We start from the raw sequence: 22125 nt of genomic DNA on the forward strand, positions 1-22125 counted from the left end.
CACACTTGCATTTCCCCAGACGTCCTTTAGAGCTCTTGAAAAGTTCTCTCTTAGGCTGCAGTCCAGGTCACATTTGACATTTGATGGTCATGTCTCTTTAGTCTCCCTCCTTCTGGAATAGTTCCAGCAATTTTGGTATTTTCTTGGCCTTTTTGAGGAGACGAGGAAGATTGTTTTGCAGACTGCCTCATGATTTGTCACTGTTGTCTCCTTGTGATGAGACCAGGGTAAAATTTTTGATAAGAATGCATGACATGCCATGCTTGCCCTGCTGTGTCATATCAGAGTCATAGTGTTATATGAGTTTGTCCTGTTCCTCGTGATGCTAAGTTTTACGTGCTGTGTGTGTCTGTTGAATGAATGACTAATAACAGTAATAGCGGCAGACACATGGATGCAGTGCTTCCTGTGTGCACTGGACCCTATGCCTGCCTAATCATGAGCCCCTCTTGACAGATGAGAAAACAGGCTCAGAGAGCCTAAGCAACCTGCTCATGTGCCACACTAAGCATCATAGGCAGGACATGAACCGAGGCTATCTGGCTCCAATGGCCACGTTCATAATCGCTATGCCGCATAAATGCAAAGAGAAGATGCAGCTGAAGTAGAGGTGTCACCAAGAATTCATTCTTGACCCCCATGCCAGCACCAGTAGTCCCCTCTTCCTCTCCATGTGACATGGAAGAATTGGAAAATGAATGCCTGACACTCTCAGCTGGGCCTGGGCACCAATCAAGGTGCTGGGACCCTCTGACCTTGCCAAAGTTGCCTTTCTGTTGTTGTGCCTCCCCACCTAAATGTCCACTGGATGAACAAAGGGCCTGTTGCCAGGACATGTTCCGTGAGGGAGCGTCCTACGCCAGGACATCTGCCTGGGCCGCACGGCCCCTGGCACTCCCCGTCCTGCCCTGGTTGCCCTGTGGGCAGCAGTCCTCTCCCATGGACAGGCTGTGTCCCTGTGCCCCCACTGCCTGAACGGCCATTACCTCGTCTCAGTACGGGCTGAGCAGACAGGGCACGTGGCAGCACTTTCAGGGAGGGGTTTGTGGCACCTCGGAAAAATTGGAAACAAGGGCAGGGAGTGGGTGATGAGGACAAGGCTCAAAGGCAGTTTCTAGGGAGCCTTGCTCCCTGGCCCGGGGCCTGCTAGCTCACGCCCTCTTCTCTCCTTGCAGATGAAGATGTATGTGTGTTCAAGTGCTCGGTGTCCCGCGAGACGGAGTGCAGCCGCGTGGGCAAGCAGTCCTTCATCATCACCCTGGGCTGCAACAGCGTCCTCATCCAGTTTGCCACACCCAATGGTATGCGTTCCTTCTGTCCCAGTGGCACAGAGAGCACCCAGAGCCAGGGGGTCTTAGGCTCTGGGCTGTGGCTGGTGGGGGCTTGGACCCTAGTTAAATTGTGGCCCATCCATCCCAGTGCAGGCTCCACTATTGTTCAAAATCATATTCCCATGTAGAGCTCTTTCCCCAGGCAGCACATTCTCAGTTCCTAGAACTCTCTGCATCACTGGCTTCTTTGGGTGCCCCTGGGCTTGGCTCATATGTCCTCTCCAAGAGGCCTGTTCTAACCTCTTGGCTGGGCTGCAGCCCAGGCCTCTAGGAGGAGCCCGTCAGGTGGGGTCTGGGGCCTGGCCTTCCTGACAACAGAGGACGGGGGTGAGACAAAGTCCTGAGGCAGGCGGTGACTCTGTTCTGAGCGCAGAGAGAAGTCATTGAAAGGTTCTGAGCAGACCTGTCTGAGAGGACACGAGCAGACACACGGGGTGCCTGCGGAGGGCTTGTGGTGGCTCGGGGCGTGGGAGCAGCAGTGGCGGCGCTAGGATGCCGAGGGCTGGAGACTGCCCGAGGTCCTGCCACAGGGCTCAGTCACTGCAGGGCACAAGGCAGCAGCTCTGGTGGGTGGCACAGAGGCTTGCGTGGGAGAGCTCATGTTGGAGAAGCCACCTTCCCACCGCCACCCAAGCTCCCAGGAGCCCCCTCATGTGGCTCAGTGCCGCCATGGAGGGGACTCCCCATGGCCCAGACCAGCCTCAGGCCACCCACCCCTGTACACTGAACACTAAGTCCATATCTGGCACCCCTGTTCCTGGCACTTGTCCTTTTACTTTCTGTCTCCATGATTTTCTCCTACCTTTTTTTTTTTACTCGATACAATTTAGCAGTCATCATTCTGTGTTAATAAGTACAGTTAATTTTAAAGGCTACATAACATCTAGTCTAGGAGACCCATGGTGATTGGTTCTCTGAAGTGCTTCTGTGTCCGTCCAGGTCCCTCAGTCCCCTGTTGTGGGATACTGAGGTGGTGTCCCTTGTGTCCACTGCCATCCACAGACACTGCTGTGCACTGCTGGGTGGACTTGCAGGATGAATCCCAGAAATCTGCCACCCAGGTCGGCAGGCTTGTGCCCTGCCAAGGCTCCAGCCACTCTGCCCTTTGGTGAGGCGGCGCCCAGGCCCACGGCTGCCAGCCACGTGGGGCACGTTCACCCCAGAGTTCGAGATGCCTGCCTTCTTGTGTCAGGCACCAAGTAGTGGGCTTGGCTTCCCTTCTTTTCCTTAAGTTTCACCATTGTTTTTGGAAAAAGGAAATCACCAAATCACACATGCTCAATGCAGGACAGGGCATGCAGCTAGATAGAGGGCTCCTAGCCCATACGAACCCTCCCACTCCCAAAACTGCCATGTGTGACCTGGCTTCCCCCTTCCAGATTTCTGTTCCTTCTACAACATCCTGAAGACCTGCCGGGGCCATACCCTGGAGCGGTCGGTGTTCAGCGAGCGGACGGAGGAGTCCTCTGCTGTGCAGTATTTTCAGGTGGGTACGTGTGGTCTCCGGACAGGCCGCTGCCAACTGATGGCCCCTGGGAGGCCGCGAAGCACAGGGCAGGCCCACCTGGGTTCACGTCCTGGCTCTGCCCCTTACTAGCCGCGTAACCTTGGGCAGGTTTCCTCCACTTGTTGGGCCTCAGTTTCCTCATCTGTGAAACGGAGATGCCAGGGCCTGCTTTAGGAGGGTTGCTGGAAGGACTTGAGTCCAAGTCAAGTTCAGGTCCCCAGGCGTTTTGAGTAATGACAGCACAGATAGAATGTATCAACCACATAGGGCATGGCAGGCACTGGTCCAAGCGCTTTCACGCGTATGGAAGCGCTTGAGCCCTCCCAACAACTCTAGGAGGTAAGTACTATTGTTGTCCCCATTTTGCAGATGAGAAAACTGACTCAGAGAGGTTAAGTGACTTGCTCCAAGTCACACAGCTATTATGCAACAGAGCCAAGATGGGAAGCCAGGCCTGCCTGATGCCAAAGCCTGTGCCCCTGCCCAGGTGCCACGCTGCCTCCCGATCGCCCGTTGTCTTACAGAGAGACCCCGCAGCACCTCACCCGCCTGGCGCTCTGAGTCCTAGGGTTCTGTCTGATCTACACTGCTTCTTTGGGGTTCCTAAGATGGGGCAAGTGGCCCCTGATCCCAGAACTCTGCCTGTGGCAAATCTTGAGTTCTGCTGGTGGATCCCAGGTCCAGATGGCATCGAGCTGTGTCCTTTGGCCACGGTGATGGCGGAGGCTTCCCTCTTGGGGGCTGCCTCTGGCTTCTCACTCCCCCTCCTGAAGCAGCCAGCAGCTGCCAAAGGGGTGTGGCCAGCAGAGAAGGTGCAGCCTTCTGCAGGAGGTTTGTGCCCGAGGTGACCCTTCTCCTGTCTCGGGTCAGCCATGGCCTGGGCCATTTGTGCCACCGCGTGCCCTGTGCCATTGGCGTGTCTCTGTTCCAGTTTTATGGCTACCTGTCCCAGCAGCAGAACATGATGCAGGACTACGTGCGGACAGGCACCTACCAGCGTGCGATACTGCAGAACCACACGGACTTCAAGGATAAGGTGAGCAGGGCCTGCCCTGCCTCCCTCCTCCCTCTCCCCCACGCCCCTCCCTCAGGCTCTGTGCCTGCCTCAGTGCAATCGCCTCTCTCTTTTTCCTTTGCTCATGGATTTTAGCTTTAATTTTTTCAGATTACAAAAGCAAAACCTACTTTTTGTAAAAACTCAGAGAACCCATCATGTACAATGTGGACATGAAAGGCTTCTGTCATTACCCTCCAAAATAACCACTGCCCAATTTTTCCCAGGCATGTACCAGCACATTTATTTCAGTTACTTAATATTACATACAGAGTCTGACACAAATAACACCCCATTTTTTATTACAAAATCATAAGCATGTAATTCTGTAACATGACAATATCGCACTCAAGTACATCATATGACATTTTAGGCAAAATGTTCAAATTGTTGTCCATCTTGTGGGAGACATTCACGTACCCTACCAACCACACTCAAGTAGGCCTTACTTCTGCCGGGCCCTACCCCGTGTGTGTGTGTGTGTGTGTGTGTGTGTGTGTGTGTGTGTATGATAGGATTGTGTTTTACTCCATACTCTTCACGCAAAATTCTTTTTCCCCTTCTAATGGTATGTCTTGGGACATATTATCAAGTCACATGGATGTAGTGTAATTTACTTAATTACGTCCCTAATTCCTTTTAAAATCTTTTTAATATCACTAAGTATTATATAGTGAGTCCTCGTTTAATGTCATTCATAGGTTCAGTGACTTTAAGTGAAGTGGCACATAAGGAAACCAGTTTTACCCTCGGCTAATTGATATAAACAAGAGTTAGGTTTCTATGCCATTTCATTAATGTTATAACGAATGACGTTGAACAAAATGATGTTATTTGAGGATGTGCTCTATACTCATGATTAAAAAGGGAAAAAGCATTGCAGAGTATCTACATTTATACGTGAAAGTTTATTCCCTTCTCCACCATTTTGAACCCAATGATAGCTTGTGTTTTTCTTGACTTATCTTTGGGGGCTTTCAACATGATCCATATGGATCTGCCTCATCCATTGCCTTGGTCATGCACCCCCAGCATCGCCGGGAATTCTCTCAGGACACTAAGGCCCTGGGTCCCAGAGCCTGAGCCCTGTAGCCTAGGAGGATGTCCTGGACACGGCAGCATGTGTGTCAGAACTGTCCTGGTGCCTGCAGCTTCCTCCGAGCTGCTGGTGTGCAGTGTTGGAGCAGTGCTTGGGGCCTGGGAAGTGCACGCTCCTTCAGCAAAGCTTCTTCCAGCTCTCCCAGAATGGCAATCCATTTCCTGGTTCACCCAGAGTTTGAGAGGCACCCCAAGGCCCTCCCACCTGACTATCCCAGCGCCACTCTGGCCACTTCTTCTGTGCCCATCACTGCACCCAGAGCAGTTCTGCATATACACGTCATCACCAGGAACTCTTATCCTGATTCTGCTGACATAGACGCAGTCAGACAAATCTAGAATGAAGGATGATCTGCCACACGCTAGTATGGACTCGTCTAAGAGCTCATGGCCTTGGGGCCAGCAGCCCTTGAGAGGGCACCTGCCGGCTCCGGGTCTTGGGCAGCTCACGTGCCCCAGCCCAGCCACTGGCTGATTCTCCAGACTATGGTTAGTTGGCAACCGGAAGACACAGCCACCAATATGCTAACACCTCCCGGGCCCCTTTCTTCCCTGCGAGGGCTACAGAGATCCCAGAAGGATACCTCTCAGCTGTTGCACTGTTTTCTGGGAAGGACTATAGTACTCAGCCCAGCTGATTAAGGGTCCCTGGGGCCCATGAGGTTGGGGCTGAATAAACTTCCCCTGGGGGCTCTTAGGATTCAGGAATGCCCTGCGGGGCCAGGATCAGGGGCTGCGCACCTCCTGCCTGTAGTGTGGGCCTCAGTGGTCATACTGCAAGGCCCAGAGGCATCTTTACCTAGTGAGCACTCATTCCCACAGAAACTATAGGCTCACTTGTGACAGCCAGGTGTCCACCATGCTGTATAGATACTCCACAGCCCAGTCAGTCCTTCTGGAATCAGGTCTGAGAGCATGCGATGGTTTTAACATCCTAGCTGTCTTCAGAAATCTTGTTCTACCATCTTCAGATCCAGAACGGGGGGCTCCTGTGTGCCCCAGGTTGCTCGGAAACCAAGCCACTGTTAGCTGGCCCGTGCCAAGGGGAGGCAGGCTGAGGGCCCTGGGTGCCCTCAGTGGCATGGGTCTGCAGGGAGCCAGAGCCCGGTGATGTGCACATCGTTACCGTCACCATCACTTCACCGGCGGTGTCTTGTTCTCACTATCCCATCCTTCCTTAGATTGTTCTTGATGTCGGCTGTGGCTCTGGGATCCTGTCGTTTTTCGCTGCCCAAGCTGGAGCAAGGAAGATCTATGCTGTGGAGGCCAGCACCATGGCTCAGCATGCCGAGGTCAGCAGCCCGTGGGACCCCAGGCAGTCCTGGTCCTTCAGCCCATTGCCTGTCCTAGCCTGGGAAACTGGCCCTGTTGGGAGCCCCCAGGAGAGGAGGCGTGACCCGCAGATTCAGGGGAATCTGTGGACATCACCTTTCTTTGGTCTCTTGTCCCCAAAACCTGGGCCTGAGGCAGTGTCCCCTCCATGACTAATGGTCATCTACCAGGCTCAGGGGTGGTTTGGGGTCTTTAGAGGCTTGACAGCCTTGTGCTTCAGGGGGCTTTGCTGTCAACAGGCCAGGGTGGGATCTTGGACCTGGTCAGCAGCCCGCCTCTCTGAGCCCCACTTCCCACATCTGTGAAATGCAGGTAACAACTGGGCTTTATTTCATTAGTTTAAGCTGTCATTTTTTTCTTTTTCTTTTTTTCTGCACTGAAACCTTCATTCACAAGGTTCAAAACCTATAAGCCACAAAAGGATAAACAGTGACATTGTTCCCCTCCCCCCACACACACACTCCCAGCTGCCCAGCCCCCACACAGGTGGTGGGGAAGGACATACATTCAAGCTCTGCAGAGCTATTGGGTGGCTCCATCAGCAAGTGTGTGCTCTCCTCAGCCTGCCTGGCTCTTGCACAGATGGCGGCCCACCTCCTTCTTGCACCTGCTTTGTTCCCTTAGCAGTTACTGCAGTCCCTCCTACTGTGTCATCATATAAAGAGCTTCCTTACTCTTTCTAGTGGCCACAGAGCATCCCTTTGCCTGGATAGACACAATGTTCGTGTAGATACATTATTATTACCACTTAAACTGCTTCCCAAACCTCGCAGCACAAGCAGACGCTGTGCTGAGCTCCTCACACATGTGTCACCGCTCCTGTGTGCGACTGTGTTCACAGGGCAGATTTGTAGCACTGGGATAGCTGGGGTGAATAGTGTGTCCCAGTTTAGCTCTGGTGGCTTTAGCAAAGCACATCATCCTCATCTTTCCTTGCATTAGCAGTTAGTTGCCCCATCAGGGTAGGGGTGATGTGAGCGGTCCAGGAGCTGCAGCGGGGAAGAGCCTGAGGGAGAACTGAGGCCATGGCTGAGCATGGCTCTGGGTAGGGTGCTGACGAAGGAGGCAAAGGGAATTGCCACATGGGGACAGAGGTCCTTCCTTCCCTGAGGAAGCGTGGTGGATAGGTGAGGGCAGAGACCCTCTTGACCCCTCTGGCCTGCCCACCCACAGGTCCTGGTGAAGAGTAACAACCTCACCGACCGCATCGTGGTCATCCCCGGGAAGGTAGAAGAGGTCTCGCTCCCTGAGCAGGTGGATATCATTATCTCAGAGCCCATGGGCTACATGCTCTTCAATGAGCGCATGCTCGAGAGCTACCTCCACGCCAAGAAGTACCTGAGGCCTGGTGGTGAGTGTCCCTGCCGGCGTATGCCTGGCACCACGGGTGCGCCCACCGGGGCCCCTTGGGGTGCCCCTGGCTGCTACTCAGTGGGCACAGTTGTGGCTCAGCTCTCTGCTGGCCTGTTTTAGTGGCTTGCGGTGCTGAGAGCACCTGAGCTTTTGTGCCTTCCTTGCTGACCACGACCCCTGCCCAGCCCAGTCCCCGGCTGCTCCCTATGCCCACCGAGCCCCAGATAAAGCCACACATCCACCTGCCCAGCCTGCCTGGCCACAGCACTGAGGGGTTCCCCTCAAGTGCCCTGGGAGCCTCCGGGCTGCCTGCCATTCACAACAGTCCTGGTGTCACGAGGACTGTTTGGCTGGGAATGTGGCAAGTGCGGAAGGTGTTCTGTGGTGTTCAGAGGAGCTGACCTGTCATCTTCGTTCCTGGCCCAGCAGCCTTCCCCTCAGCCTGACAGGCCCTGCACTCCTCCAAGCCGGGGAGACGGGGCAAGGACCGGTGTGTTGCAGGGGCAGCTAGCTGTCTGCCACACCTTTCAGTGGCCTCATGTTTGTGTCACTGTGCCTGCCTGTCCATGCTCCTTGGTTATTGGGTCACTGTTTACACCTACCCATCTGTGTCCCTGTGGGGACTGTGCCCAGCCCTGGGGTGGGGTTTGTGCCTGGTCCTGAACATCTGCTGGTGTGTCCATTTCTTGGTTCAGGTTGTGTGTCTCTGAGTACTTCTGTACAAGCAAGGGGTCATGTGTGTGCACAAGTACATACGGCACAGGAGACCTGGCCAGGGCAGCAGTGTGGGAACCCAGCAGACTGGTGGGCCACGGTGGGTGGCAGGGGCAGGGTTGGTCTCTGGGGGAGCATCTTTCGCCTTCCTGGGTCCAGGCTGCAGGGACCTGCCTTGGGCCTCACTTCTGGAGGTGGGAGGTGACTACTGTTTCCCACTGCTGTGTCCTGTGTCCCAGGTGTGAGTGTGGGAAGCTAGGCTTCCCCAGGGTGTTGAATGCACCCGGTTCGACCCTTTAGGTGGCCAAGCCTGACGGGTGGTGGCCCAGCAGAGTGGGCTCGTCCTTATGGGACATAAGGACAGACAAGAGGCAGGCTCTGGTGGGCAGCTGCACATTCCACCCCACTGTTCAAGCAGCCTGCCCAGGATGAGGCCTGGGGCCAGCGAAGCCCCTTGTTCCGCCTGCAGGAGTGTCCTTCGTACCACCTCAGAAAGCTCTTTGTGTCGTTGAAAGGAACCCTCTTCCCAGCTGCACACATTTAGGTGCCTTCAGGGCTGGAGCAATTTTCCCATGATGCCCTAGGTGACTAGGTGACTAGCAGACTCCTGTGTAGGCGGCCAAGTGAGTGGTCTCTGGACCAAAGTAGAGCATCTCCCCTCCCCTGCCCCCGCCTGATTACTGCTAGTGCCTCAGCCCCCTCCCCTCCGCCCCCTACTTAGGAAGAGGGAGGGAGGCCCACATCTGGAGGCCAGGTGCCTCTGCCCTAGACTCACTGAGGGAGCCGCTGGCCCTAACTCATCTGGCCCTTGAGTCACACAGATGGAGGACCCTGATTCCCCTCCCATTTCAAGCCATGGACCAGACCAGGGTGGCCAGAAGGTCCACCCCGCCGGCCAGAGCCTGGGCAGTCCCAGCGGCAGGGCTTCAGGTGACCCTTGACCCAGCCTCTGGCCTCAACTGAGGTCCCTACGGCATAGCCTGGGGCTCAGCCTTGCTTTGTCCAGAGCACTTGGCTCTCCCCATTTCTTCAGCCACATGTCCATGGATGATGACGCCTGAAGTGGCACTGCCTGGCTTATGGAGCAGGACCGCTGGCACCACTTGCTTACCCTGAGGCTCTGGCAGGTTCCTTCCTGTCTCCCAGCCCTAGTGCCTGGACTTCAGGACAGGCACTCCTACTCCCTGGCTGGCCGTCCAGGTTTGGTGAGACGGTGCATGTTAAGTGCTCGCCATGGCCGCTGGCAGAGTAGGTGCCCAGTACCTCTGTGTTGCACACATGCATGCATGAATGAATGAATGCGAGGCTGGGAAGGCCCAGGGTTGGGGGTCCTGGGGCCCTTTGGAGGCTCTGTCTGGCCCTGCGGAATGTCCCACCATGACGCCAGCACCCCTCCGTGCCTCCCAGGAAACATGTTCCCTACCATTGGTGATGTCCACCTCGCGCCCTTCACGGATGAACAGCTCTACATGGAGCAGTTCACTAAGGCCAACTTCTGGTGAGTGCCCTGCGTGTGTCCTGCCTTCTCAGGGATGGCCCTGCCTCTTTCTCCTCACTCTAAATAGGACCTGAACGACCTGGGCTGGACGAGGGCCATCTGGGAGAGAAGGCAGGCTGCTTACCTTCCTCTCTGCTGCTGGTGACCTTGCTGTGGGGGTTGTGGGCTTTCTGCAGGTACCAGCCATCCTTCCATGGAGTAGACCTGTCAGCTCTCCGAGGCGCCGCTGTGGACGAGTATTTCCGGCAGCCAGTAGTGGTGAGTAAGGCACCCCAGGCGATACCACTGTTAACACTGGGCATGGCCCTCATCTGGGGTGACCGGAGGGGCTGGGCACGGGCTTTCCTGTCAGGCCTTGGGCAAGCTGAGCGGCCCTAGGAAAGCCACTCTCCCTCTGAGCTCTCGCTTCTGCCCCTGCACAGACATGTTGGGAATGAAGTGGCAATGTGTATGGAGTACTTAGCATACAGTAAGCATGCAGTACATGTGAACTGTTATTAGATGAATTGATCCTTGGTGAACTGATTTTATATGATTGATTTTAATTATTGAGATTTTTTAACTGATACATAAACCTATGATACAAAAATCAAGGAAGTGTGAAAGTGCAAAGCCCCCCAACTCTTGTCCCCAGACACACAGTTCACCTTCATATAGGGAAACAATGCTTCTTGTGTATCTATTCATAAGTTTTACAACTAAATGTATGTATACAAATGTGCACATATACTGTTTCTCTCTCTCTCTCTCTCTCTCTCTAGCATAATCAACATACTGTTCTTACTTTCTCTGTGGTCAGAGAACATAAACTATGACTAGTCCTTTGAAATTTTTTGAGAGTTTCTTCATGCCTGGTTGAGCTCTCTTTGGTTTTATGTTCTATATGTACTTGAGAAAAATGTATTTTAATCACTTATTGAGTACAGAGTTAGGTTACTTTCAATTAGGTCGCATTTGTTAATCATCATGTTGGTCAAATCTCTATCGCTAGTGATTTTTTTTTTATCTGCTTTTCCTATCTATTCCTGATTGTAGATTTATTTTTTCCATTTAGTTCTGATACTTTTTGCTTTATATTTTTGGACACCACATTATTAGGTGCATACAGTTTAGAATTATTATATCTTCCTGTTGGATTGATCCTTTTGTCATTATAAAAAGTGTCTTTATCTCAAGGTATTTCTTGTCTTAAAGTCTATTTTTTCTGATGGTAGTTTAGCTACTCTGGTTTTATTTTGGTTAATCTTTGTACAGTATGTATTTCTCCATCCTTCTGTTTTCAACCTTTCTGTGTCCTTATCACTTAAGGTTTGTCTCATGTAAGCAGCATATATTTGGGTTTTTGTTTTTAACCAAGTTAATGTTTTCTGTCTTTAAATTAGAACTTTACATTTGATGTAATTACTGCTTTTTATGGGTATAAATCTTCCATTTTATAATTTTTCTACTTATCCTGACTGCCGTTTAACTCTTTTCTTGCCTTCTTGTAATACAGTATATATGATTGTTTTCCCCTCTTGATGTCTTTCACTAGTTTCGAGAGACTCTTGGGCAGTGCCTCTTTAAACACTACCTTCGCACCATTCTCTTTCCCCTTCTAGGATTCTGATTACATGTACTTTAGAGTTTAGACCTTTTTACCATGTCTCTGATGATTCTTATATTCTTTTCTGTATTTCCATCCTTTTTCCTTTCAGTTGTTTCATTTTCATATTTCCTACTGATCTATTTTCCAATTCAAATCCTTTCTTTGCTATGGCAGATCTGATTTTCCAATTATTAATTTCAGTTCTAGAATTCTATTCTGCTTATTTTTTATTTCAGTTCTCTGTGAAATTCTCCATATTTTCACCTTTCTTTTTGAACATATTAACTATAAGTCATTGATCGCTTTTATTATCTGAATAAGTGGTAAGTGTGTTTCTGTTGTTTATTCTCTTGGCATTTAGTTCACATCTTTTGGTCCTGTTTCTTGAAGCCTGGTTGTCAAATGCCAGAATGAAAAATTATAGAGGTTCTGGATGATGTTTTTCCTTCTAAGGATTTGTTTTATTTTGTTTTTTCAGACAATTAGCCATATGGACAGATCATTTTGGTCCAGTCGTGCATTTGAGTGAAATATTTGGTGGCTGCTTTTCAAACTTGACTGGTGTATTTCCTGGCTTCCCTGTAGGGCAGCAGCTCACAAACATTCTGGTCTTAGGTTCTCTCTACATCTTAAAAGTGGAGAATCCATACTGGCCTGTGTGGCTCAATTGGTTGGAATGTTGTTCCATAACGAAAACATTGTGGGTTCAATTCTGGGTCAGGGCACATGCCTAGATTGCAGGTTCAATCCCTGGTCTAAGCGCTACAGAAAGCAACTGATTGATGCTTCTCCCTCATATTAATGTTTCTCTCCCTTCCTCTCTTTTCCTCCTTCTCTAAGAGCAATGAGAAAATGTTCTCAGCCCTAACCAATGTGGCTCAGTTGGTTGGGTGTTGTCCCACAAAATGAAAGGTTGCCGGTTCAATTCTCAGCCAGGTCACATGCCTAGATTGCAGGTTCAGTCCCTGGTCAGGGAACCTATGAAAGGCAACTGATCGATTTTTCTCTCACATTGATGTTTCTCTCTCCTTCTTTCTCCCTCCCTTCCCTTTTCTGTAAAAATAAGTAAAGTCTTTAAAGGAAAAATGTCTTCAGGTGAATATAAAAAATTTTAAAAAAAGGAGAATCCCAAAGAACTTTTGTTAATGTGTGTTATATATATTGAAATACTGCCGATGTCTGTTGATACAAAAAACTAAGCCCAGCCCTGACCAGTGTGGCTCAGCTGGTTGGGCGTTGTCCCATCTCACAAAGCTAAAGGGCACAGGTTTGATTCCAGGCCAGGGCCCCATAAGGGGCACATGAGAGGCAGCTACACAGTGATGCTTCTCTCCCTTTCTTGCACCCTTCCTTCTCCTCTCTAATAAGAAATCTTTAAAAAAAAATTTTTAAAGTTAAAAAAACAGTAGTAAAACTGTTGCCTATTAACATAAATATCATTTTTAAGGGAAAAAACTATTGTCCAATACTTTTCAGCAAGAACACTGGCATTTTTAGTTTGCAAATCTCTTTAATGCCTGGCTTAACAGGAGATAGTTGGATTCTACTGCATTCCTCCGTTGTGGTATCACAGGTGAGTTAATGAATGAAAAAGGGCAGATAACATCTGAGTCTTATCATGAAAAGTTTTTGACCTCGGGTACTTTGGAAGGGACCACACTTCTAAAGAGAACTGCTGCTTTAGGGTGTAGCCTTTAGTGGTTTAAGTGAAGGTGGTTCAGAGAGCCCCTGGTTTCAGCCTCCCAGCACCAGTACGAACCTTTCTTTAGCTATTTTCTTTTTAAGATTTTATTTACTTACTTTCAGAGAGAGGGGAAGGGAGGGAGGGAGAAAGAGAAGGGAGAGAAACATCTATGTGGGACTCACAGTGATGGGCTGCCTCTCCCAGGGACCCAGCCTGTATGTGCCCTGACTGGGAATCGAACCGACATCACTTCAGTTTGCAGGCCAGTGCTCAATCCACCGAGCCACACTAGCCAGGGGCACAGCTCAGGAATTGGCAAATGCCACAAAGTGAAATCACAGGCAGAACACCCACCTTGCATTTCCACATTTCCCTTTTCTTTAGCATCTTGACCCCTTGGGTCCCAACTGCCTTTGTAAGCCTGAACCCCCATTCTGCCCTGCCCACCCAGGGAGGCCACTGAAGGGTCCCCCCTCAAAGGGGAAAGCACAGGCCAAAAATCATCTTCCTTCTCTCTAGGATCTTGGCCCCCAAAACGATGGTTGCTGCTGTTGCCCTTCAGTGCTTTCAAACAACTGGGATTTTTTTCTTTGTATTTTAGTTGGCTCCTATAGTTCTTGGCAAGAGTGTTATGTTAGTCTGATAGAAAAATCTGTGTTGTAACTGCGATTGGACGGACATCAGCACATAGTTCTCTAACTTGCTTTTTTGTGGACTTTCTTAGCAATTTATCTGAGATCTTTCCCCATGTGTTCATAGAGCCGCCTCATTCTTTTTCACATACAGCCTTTTATGGATGGGTTATCAATTTCATTAGATGATTTCCAGTGTGTCACTACAACTGACAGTCTCTAATTACATATATGAATTTGTACACGTGCACCCCTATCTATAGGTTAAAATCCTGGGTCTTCAGTGCGTATGAAGGCTTGTCACTTTGAGAGCTGGCATTTAATTGTCCTCCAGGGTGTGGTACCAGTTGATCCTCCCCCAGCATGTCTGAGAAGGGCAAATGGTTTGACCTGAATGGCTTACAGGCCATGGCCAGACTTGGGGAGAGAGGGGTAGGGCCCTTCCCCTGCTTCACTAGCCCCTGAGCTTGAAGCCAGGTCACCTCTGTGGTCTCTCCCAGGACACATTTGACATCCGAATCCTGATGGCCAAGTCTGTCAAGTACACGGTGAACTTCTTAGAAGCCAAAGAAGGGGATTTGCACAGGTACCAGCCCTCACACCCCTCCTGCTGGGCCACTGCTGGCTCTGCTGGCCGCCCTTCGTCTCTGCCAGCAACCCCTGTTCGGCTTCCCCAGCAATCACTGCCCTTTGCCTTCCAGGATAGAAATCCCATTCAAATTCCACATGCTGCATTCCGGGCTGGTTCACGGTCTGGCTTTCTGGTTTGACGTCGCATTCATTGGGTCCATGTGAGTGCAGTGGAGCTGAGTGTGCTACCCCCAGCCCCCAGGACTTCCCTGCAGTTGTAAAGCCCAGGCGTGGCTGGTTCGGATGCTGATGAGGGGCTGGGAGGGCAGGCCATTCCCTTCAGGTTCCCCTGTCCCTTCCGAAAGACAATGGGAGATTACCTCAAGCCAGAGACTTTTGTGGGAGGGGAGTGTGTCTACCCTGTTCCGAGTGACCTTTACCGGCCCTGGTCAGTATCTTGGCACATGTCAGGGTGAATGGGCACCTCATGACTGTAGTGTCCCTGTTGTGTGGATGTGTGGTTACGACTGTGTGGGTGGCCAGCGTCCCTCAGCCCTAGGGCCCCGGGGGACCTGCAGAGAGGGCAGACACCTCAAGGTGCACAGCATGGTGGCCCCAGCCCAGCCAAGTCTCAAGTCAGTGCCTGTCCTTTCTTGGCAGAATGACTGTGTGGCTGTCCACGGCCCCGACAGAGCCCCTGACCCACTGGTACCAGGTCCGATGCCTGTTCCAGTCACCACTGTTCGCCAAGGCAGGGGACACGCTCTCAGGGACATGTCTGCTCATTGCCAACAAGAGGTGCCAGCTGTCTCCCTGGGCTGGGGGAGGGAGGGGTTCATCCACCAGCAGGCTTATGACCGCCCCCCCCCCCGCCCCCGACAGACAGAGCTACGACATCAGTATTGTGGCCCAGGTAGACCAGACGGGCTCCAAATCCAGTAACCTCCTGGATCTGAAAAACCCCTTCTTCAGGTAGGATGGGCGCATGGCCTGTTGGGGGGCCCCCCTTTGGCCCAAAGCCCCCTCAGCCCTGCCCACGAGTCCATCTCTGCTGCAGATACACAGGCACGACGCCGTCACCCCCGCCTGGCTCCCACTACACGTCCCCCTCAGAGAACATGTGGAACACGGGCAGCACCTACAACCTCAGCAGTGGGATGGCTGTGGCTGGTGAGCAGGTCCCTGAGTGGGTGGGGTAGGGGGGCAGGGCCACTGACCAGTCACTCCTACCAGAGCTTCCTGGGCAAGGCTGGCAGTTCTGGCCCCTCACACAGAACACTGTCCCCACCTGGCCCTGACATCTCCCTCTCTGGACACAGGGATGCCAACTGCCTATGACCTGAGCAGTGTTATTGCCAGCGGCTCCAGTGTGGGCCACAACAACCTGATTCCTTTAGGTGAGTGTCCCTGGGTCTGGGGAGGTGCGGGGGCGGGGTCACCACTCACGATGGCCCATGTGCTTGGGCCTTCTGCCTCACCTTTTCCTCTTCCTGGGCTCCTGGCTGAGGTCCTCCGTTCCTCTCTGCCTCGCTCTGCCGCCACTGCACCCACCCTCCCTGCACCCTGGTGTGAAAGTGTGAGTGGGCGCGCCCACCTCAGGCAGAACGTGGGCCTGGGCTGGCTGGGGGCGGTGACGCCGTCTCCCTTCCTTCCTCCTTCTGCTGCGCAGCCAACACGGGGATTGTCAATCACACCCACTCCCGGATGGGCTCCATAATGAGCACGGGGATTGTCCAAGGTAACGGAGCGAGCGGGCCCCGTGGGTGTGAGCACGCTGACCGCCGGGCCGCCCACTGGCCCTCTCGCCTGCTCTCTCTGTCCCTCTAACTCTGCTGTGGGGCCGGGTGGGCGAGGGGCACAGCTGGCCCTCAGTGCCCATGCCTATTCCACAGGGTCCTCCGGCACCCAAGGCAGCAGCGGCGGCGGCTCCAGCGCCCACTACGCAGTCAACAGCCAGTTCACCATGGGCGGCCCTGCCATCTCGATGGCATCACCCATGTCCATCCCAACCAACACCATGCACTACGGGAGCTAGGCCCCTCCAGCGGGGAACGGACTGACAGCACCAGGAAACCAAATGAAGACCCTGCCCACCCACCCCTCCGCCTGGGCGGCTCTCACCCCTGTACTGGAGAAGCCCGAACACCAGTCACAGCCCTCTTTGCTACGGGAACTTGGATACTTTTTTACACAACATCGCTGCCGCCACCCCCACCCAACTGCCCACCCACATCTCGGCCCTGAGCGTGTGTCGCTGCCATATTTTACACAAGATCATGTCATGGGAGCCTTGTTACCCCCTCCTGCCCTCTCCTCTCTGACCTGGGCTTAACATCGGATGAAACAGGCATGTCCAGGCCTGACAGCTGCAGGCCCGGTGGGGCAAGAGGCAAGGGGCAACTATGGCCCCGCCCAGTTCCCTGGCACCTGTCCCCCTTGCCTGTCTCCAGTGGGAAGGCGGTCCTAGCTAGATGGGGCCTCCCCTTCAACTACCAGGCCTTGGTCACAATGGGCGTGACATGCTGCTTTTTTTAATTTTATTTTTTTACAAAAAGAACCAGTGTCAATCCACAGACCCTCTGAGATACCAGGCCGGCCGGGCCGAGCCAGCCCCCTTTTTCCCAACTCAGAGGCTCAGTGATGAGGGGTGGCCCTGCCAGGTCTTCAGGACAGGGTGGGGCCAGGCCTGTGTAGCCCCCCTCCCACAAATGGGTTCACCTCACACTTGAATGTACAACCTACCCCAGCTGTCGGGAAGGCCCTCCGTCCGGCCCCTGCCTCTCGCTGCTGTCCTGTCCCTGACCCCTCTGGGTTCTCCCACCCCCTACCCCCAAGAGCTAGAACAGGAGGCCTGTGGGCCTGGAGGGGAGGAGGGTCACTGTCAGCCAATGGGGGCAGACACAGAAACCTCAAGGAACTGTCATGGAAGGCATCCTTTTTCCTTGTAGCTAACATTAGGCCTGTGTATTTCCCCCAGTATTTGTAGACGCTCCAGTCCCTACTACAATGATGGCATTTTGGTCTCTTTCCAGCCTGGGAAGGAGCCTTGTAGGGATCTTTCCCTCCAAAAAAAAAAAAAGAAAAAATAAACAAGGAAATGTGTTTCAGCACAGGCAATTTTCTTCTACTTCTGCTCCCCCCATTTCTAACACCCCCAAACCTGGATGTGGTGGAGCTGAAGCTAGGCCCAAGGCCCTGCTAACTCCGGGAAGGGCGGGCACAGCTGAGGCTGGAGTGACCCTCTGCTCTCCAGCCCCAGCCCTGGGGAACGAAGAAAGGCCCAGCAGGCAGCCCCTGGGGCACCAGCCGCACTGGAAGCTCCTTGCTCAGCCACCCTTCTCCCGCCTTTATATAAATTCTCTGAATCACCTTTGCATAGAAAATAAAAGTGTTTGCTTTGTAAGAAAAGTCTGGAAAGTAGCCCAGTGATCTTGAGATGTCAAGGGAACTTTCAGTCATCGTCTGGGGGGCAGGGCAGGCAGAGGTGTCCCCTCACGGTGGACCTGAAAGAGAAACTCCCACCAGTGGCTCTGTGACTTCTCACCTTATGGGGAAGAAGCCGTAAGCCCCTTGGCCACAGTTGGAAGCAATTCCTCACCTGCAGGCTCGGGCCTTAGGTTGTCACATGTCTTTGCGGGGTGGCAGTCTGCAGAATGCCTGAGGGCAGAGATGTGGCCTGGGGCGCAGGTGTCACGTGCTCCAGAGGCAGTGGCTGGAAAAAGTAAAACTGAGCCCAGATCCCTGGGGTTAGCATCATGACCAGCACGCTGATCAACCCAGAGGTCCAGCTGTGACCACCCCAGACCCGTACCTTACAGCCCATGGCCAGGAGGGCATGGAGTAGCACGACAACACATAGCAGCACAGAGGCCACCAACCTGGTGTCCTCGCGGACAATGGGCCAGAGGGTGAACACCAGGCCAGCGGCTGACAGGGCCAGAGCCAGCACCCCGAAGAGCCACTGCAGCCATGGGACAGGGATCAGCCACAGGACCTGGGGCAACACAGGCAGATGGCAACCAAGTTTCTCATGGCACATGAAGCCCAGCCCCGCCCCGCCCCCTGGGGCCATACTCACCACAGTGGGGATGAAGATGAAGAGGGAGTAGCCATAGACACACACGGTCTCCAGAAAGGTGTAAGGCCCCATGCGCTCCCGGACACCCTTGCGCCACTGTAGGAAGGCCCACAGCGCCAAAGGCACCAGCCAGGCGTAGGAGTAGATGGCAATGCCGGCCACAGTCACTGGGGGGCAAGGTAGGCAGTCACCCTGGGGGCCCTTGGGCACCCCCCAGCCCCACCAGGTGCTGCGCCTTGCCTATTTTGCTTACCCTTGTGGAACTGGGGGCTGTAGTGAATGGAGGAGTCCCTCCTGTGGGCCAGCACCACTGTCAGGTTCCCGGTAATGGCCAGGACAAAGGCCAGCGTGGCACAGATCCAGAAGGGGCCTGCGGGTGGGATGCACTCAGGGTCCCAGACACAGAGCTTCCGGGACAGGTGACTTGTCCTCTTTTGCCCTAGCCTTTCCAAGTTCTAGGCTACCCCTACCACTCCATGGACTCGACTTAAACCCATTGACAGCCTGGTGGTTGAATCCAGTGCTGGCTCAATCCTCATCTTTCTTGGCCTTTCAACAGCCTTTGACGTAGCTGATTCCCCCCCATACACACTCCCCACCCCTGGAAACACTCTCCACATTCTTGGCTTCTGTCTCATGTCACCAACAATTCCTTGACCTCTTTGACTCCCTGGCCTCTAACGACGTGGAGCCGGCTGGGCCCAGTCCTCGGCCCCGCCCTGTGTTCACCCCTTGCATGGTCTTGTCCAACCTCAGGGTCTTCTGCCCCCTCCAGACCAGCTACTCCCAAATGTCTCCTGTCTGGGCCTCTACCCTAAACCTTGGGCTTGACAGTCAACGTTTCCATAAGCGCACCTCCCCCTCCATCTCACCACACTCACTCTTTCCCCGCAAACCTGCCCAGCTTTTCCCACTAATAAATAGCAACTTCATGCTTCTCACGGTCCAGGAAAACACCTTGGCACCCTCCTTGGCTCCTCTCTTCCCATCCTATGATCTAGCGGGTCAGCAAATCCCGTCAGTTCTACCCCTTCAAGGCATGGGCCAGAATGCAATCACTCCTTTCTCCCTGGTGCCAGCTCCCCCCACAATACTTGCCTCTTCCCTGGTCTCCCCTCTTTCTGCCATTGTGCCTCACAGTGGCCAGAGGGCACCTAAGAAACTTAACTAAGCTCCCTCCTCACGGAACCTTAGGAAGTCTGTGCCATCTGTCACCTAGGTGGTGGCCTAGCTGTTTATTCTGCTCAAATGTCAATGCTACCCTGCAGTTCAGGTGTGCTTCTTCCACTAGGCTTATGCCCCTTCTGGAATGATCTCCTCGTAGCTCTCTCCACCCCTAATCCTGACACCAACAAGGCTCATTCCCTCACCCTCCTCAGAAGGGCCTTCCCTGATTAACCCAAGCCAAGTAGCAACTCTCATCCTTTAAACCAACTGATTTACCCTCTAAACCATCCTCTTCGCCCTCTGCAATCCTTTGTGTCTCTACCTCCTGAAGTGTAACTCTCACACTCTCCACGAGGGACTCCGTTTTCCATATTTGCTGAATGAACAATCGAATGAACTGGAAGCACAACCTCACTCACCATACAGGTCTGGGCGATTCCGCAGATGGTGCCGTACAAAACTGTGGCCAGGCCGGGGCAGCAGTGACCCTTTAATCCGGTCCAGGACCTGGGGGCGAGGCCAGGACCGGGATGGAAGGCTGCTGGGGCTCCTCACCACCCCCGGAGGAAAGAGGCCGAGCTCCTCCCCTGCCCTTAAAGGCGGCTTCTCTGCTGCCCTCCCACTTCCTCTCTCCAACCTGCTTGAAAGGAATCAGAACTTCCCTCTGGGATTTTGACAGGCTGTTCCCATCGCCTGAAGCCCTTTCCCCTGGCCACCCCCCGACTCAATATATCAGTGTCCCACCATTCTGAAGGACCTCAGGGCCTGCCATCATCCTGTGTTAGGCTGCCCTGGACTGCTGCCCTTGCTGCTTCCCCCAACCCCAGTGAGGAGAGTCAGCAAGGCCTGGGCATTCTCCTTCCTGCCTCTCTCGCCAGGAGTCCTCCACTCTGTAGCCCGGGTTCATTATCATCTCCCACCCTGGCCTGGGGACTCCAATCCACCTTCCATGTTGCATATCTGCTCATTTCGTTCACTAATTTCCTGCTCTACCCTTCTATGACTCCTCAGCACCCTCAGGGTAAAACCCAGACCCCTTAATACACCTCACAAGGCCCTTTGTGATCTGGCTTCTGCCTGTCCATCTCCCACCTCTCACACTCCAACCAGACTGAGTGACAGGTAGGTAGCTTCTGTGACAGCTCCTGCCTTCTCTCATCTGTGGTCTCCTGTATACGATGTTCCCTGTGTCTGGAACACACTTTTGCTTCCTTCCACTCTGCCCGGCTAAGTTTTCCTTCTTTAAGTCTCAACAAATTCCTTACCACCCCCAGGCGACCTTTCTCTAACCCACCATATCATATGTGTCTCCTGGGTTCCCCAAAGCCCCACTCATCACATCAAAACCCTTACAGCGCACCACAGTTACTTCTGCTGGCCTGGGCGGAATCTCCTGTGTCCCCATGTGGGTATCTCCAGCAACCTGCCCAGGGTCCGGTGACAGGAAGTGCTCAGCAGTACATGATAGCTGAACCCCAAGCATGACGCCAAGCCCCATCCCACCAGCTTCCCAAACCTCACCTGTGAGGTGTCCACATCAAAGAAGCTCTGATAGTAGCCAAAGGTCCAGAATCCCGGCTGCTGCTTCTCCTCCTGTAGAAGCTGCAGTGTGGGCTTTCAGTGCCTGCCCTTCCAGCCCGGGTCAACCGGGGTCATGAGGGAGGTAGGGCGCTGGGACTTATGTGACTCACCATGGTCTTGTCACTTTCTTCCACCTCGTCCTCTGCACCATAGCTGCCATCTGAACCCACAGCCACAGCTACATGCCCCTTTGGGGTCAGCTGATCACTTCTGGTAGTGGCCACATCTGGGGTCTCCACCAGCAGATTAGTGGCTTCCTCGAACTCTATTGGGAATAAATATGGGACACAGGCATGTTTGTCTGGGGGAAGTCAAGACAATATGGCCCACTGCTCATTCGGAGGCCAAGACTCTAGTCCGTGGCCACCTCCGTGCTCTCCCCAACTCAGGGCCCGGCTTCCTCAATTTTGGGGAGAGGAGAAGGAGGTGTGTTCCATCACTCATAACAACTGATGGCAACAGAGGGCTGGTTCTGGGACAGAGTCAGGTTTAAGGTCTGAGTTGGGGGCTGGAGCGGAGTTCGACTTTGCGCTGGGTTTCATGCCTGGGGTCAGGGTTCACAGCTGACTGCGGCTCGGGTTAGATACGAGGCGGGACTCAGATGTGAGGTTCTGGCCAGCGGAGGGGGGAGGTCGGGGTAGATCGCAGCTGCACTCACCGTGGAAGGCCAGCTCGTCGCCCGCTGCCATGGTCATCCAGGGGCGTCACCGCATCCCGCTCTGAAGACAGAGGCCAATCAGACCCGCACCCAGTCCCACTCAGCGCCCCTCCCGGGTCTGTCCCTCAGCCCCTAGCCCAGCCCGGCTGTTAACGGTAGCCACCCGGGAGTGAACTGCCACCCCCGCCCCACAGGGGCAACCCGCCCCGCTCACCTGAGTCCGTCTCAGCCGGCGTGGCCACGGCTTTCTGCGCCTGCGCGGCCGTCTACCAGCCAGTCA

General features: G+C 53.5%; 2 protein-coding genes across 3 annotated transcripts in view; one reads left to right on the forward strand and one right to left on the reverse strand.

The window, feature by feature from the left end:
• CARM1 (coactivator associated arginine methyltransferase 1) overlaps positions 1 to 17769 on the forward strand; it is a 42635-nt gene extending 24866 nt beyond the window's left edge. The window contains exons 2-16 of one of the 2 annotated variants that reach the window (XM_054562187.1): positions 1176 to 1301; positions 2711 to 2817; positions 3770 to 3874; positions 6172 to 6282; positions 7496 to 7673; positions 9797 to 9887; positions 10064 to 10145; positions 14292 to 14377; positions 14493 to 14582; positions 15022 to 15159; positions 15244 to 15333; positions 15419 to 15531; positions 15681 to 15758; positions 16031 to 16099; positions 16254 to 17769. In XM_054562187.1, coding sequence (XP_054418162.1) covers positions 1176 to 1301; positions 2711 to 2817; positions 3770 to 3874; positions 6172 to 6282; positions 7496 to 7673; positions 9797 to 9887; positions 10064 to 10145; positions 14292 to 14377; positions 14493 to 14582; positions 15022 to 15159; positions 15244 to 15333; positions 15419 to 15531; positions 15681 to 15758; positions 16031 to 16099; positions 16254 to 16396 — 1607 coding nt within the window. In that variant the 3' untranslated portion in view covers positions 16397 to 17769. The remainder of the gene's footprint in view (positions 1 to 1175; positions 1302 to 2710; positions 2818 to 3769; positions 3875 to 6171; positions 6283 to 7495; positions 7674 to 9796; positions 9888 to 10063; positions 10146 to 14291; positions 14378 to 14492; positions 14583 to 15021; positions 15160 to 15243; positions 15334 to 15418; positions 15532 to 15680; positions 15759 to 16030; positions 16100 to 16253) is intronic. The other variant, XM_054562188.1, reaches the window with a different exon arrangement.
• YIPF2 (Yip1 domain family member 2) lies at positions 17727 to 22109 on the reverse strand. Its single transcript, XM_054562189.1, has 10 exons — positions 22060 to 22109; positions 21846 to 21906; positions 21298 to 21452; positions 21128 to 21208; positions 20026 to 20113; positions 18693 to 18809; positions 18440 to 18606; positions 18173 to 18355; positions 17960 to 18088; positions 17727 to 17864 (listed from the first exon to the last, which is right to left on the reverse strand). Exons 2-9 carry the CDS (start codon positions 21880 to 21882, stop codon positions 17975 to 17977), a joined length of 942 nt encoding a protein of 313 aa, XP_054418164.1. The 5' UTR covers positions 21883 to 21906; positions 22060 to 22109; the 3' UTR covers positions 17727 to 17864; positions 17960 to 17974.
• Positions 22110 to 22125: the final 16 nt, after the last annotated feature.

The sequence above is a fragment of the Pteronotus mesoamericanus genome, unplaced genomic scaffold, assembly GCF_021234165.1.
Source record: "Pteronotus mesoamericanus isolate MK-2021 breed Mesoamerican mustached bat unplaced genomic scaffold, CSHL_Meso_final scaffold_636, whole genome shotgun sequence".
Lineage (NCBI taxonomy): Eukaryota > Metazoa > Chordata > Mammalia > Chiroptera > Mormoopidae > Pteronotus > Pteronotus mesoamericanus.

Bases quoted from the DNA above. Each gene is read 5' to 3' on its own strand.
- YIPF2 (XM_054562189.1), bottom strand. From the start codon at position 21,882: ATGACCATGGCAGCGGGCGACGAGCTGGCCTTCCACG. The intron at 18,810-20,025 runs GTGAGTGAGGTT...TCCCACCCGCAG, and splicing joins GAATCGCCCAGACCTGTATG to GCCCCTTCTGGATCTGTGCC. The intron at 18,089-18,172 runs GTACGGGTCTGG...ATCTGGGCTCAG, and splicing joins TCCTGGCCATGGGCTGTAAG to TTTTACTTTTTCCAGCCACT.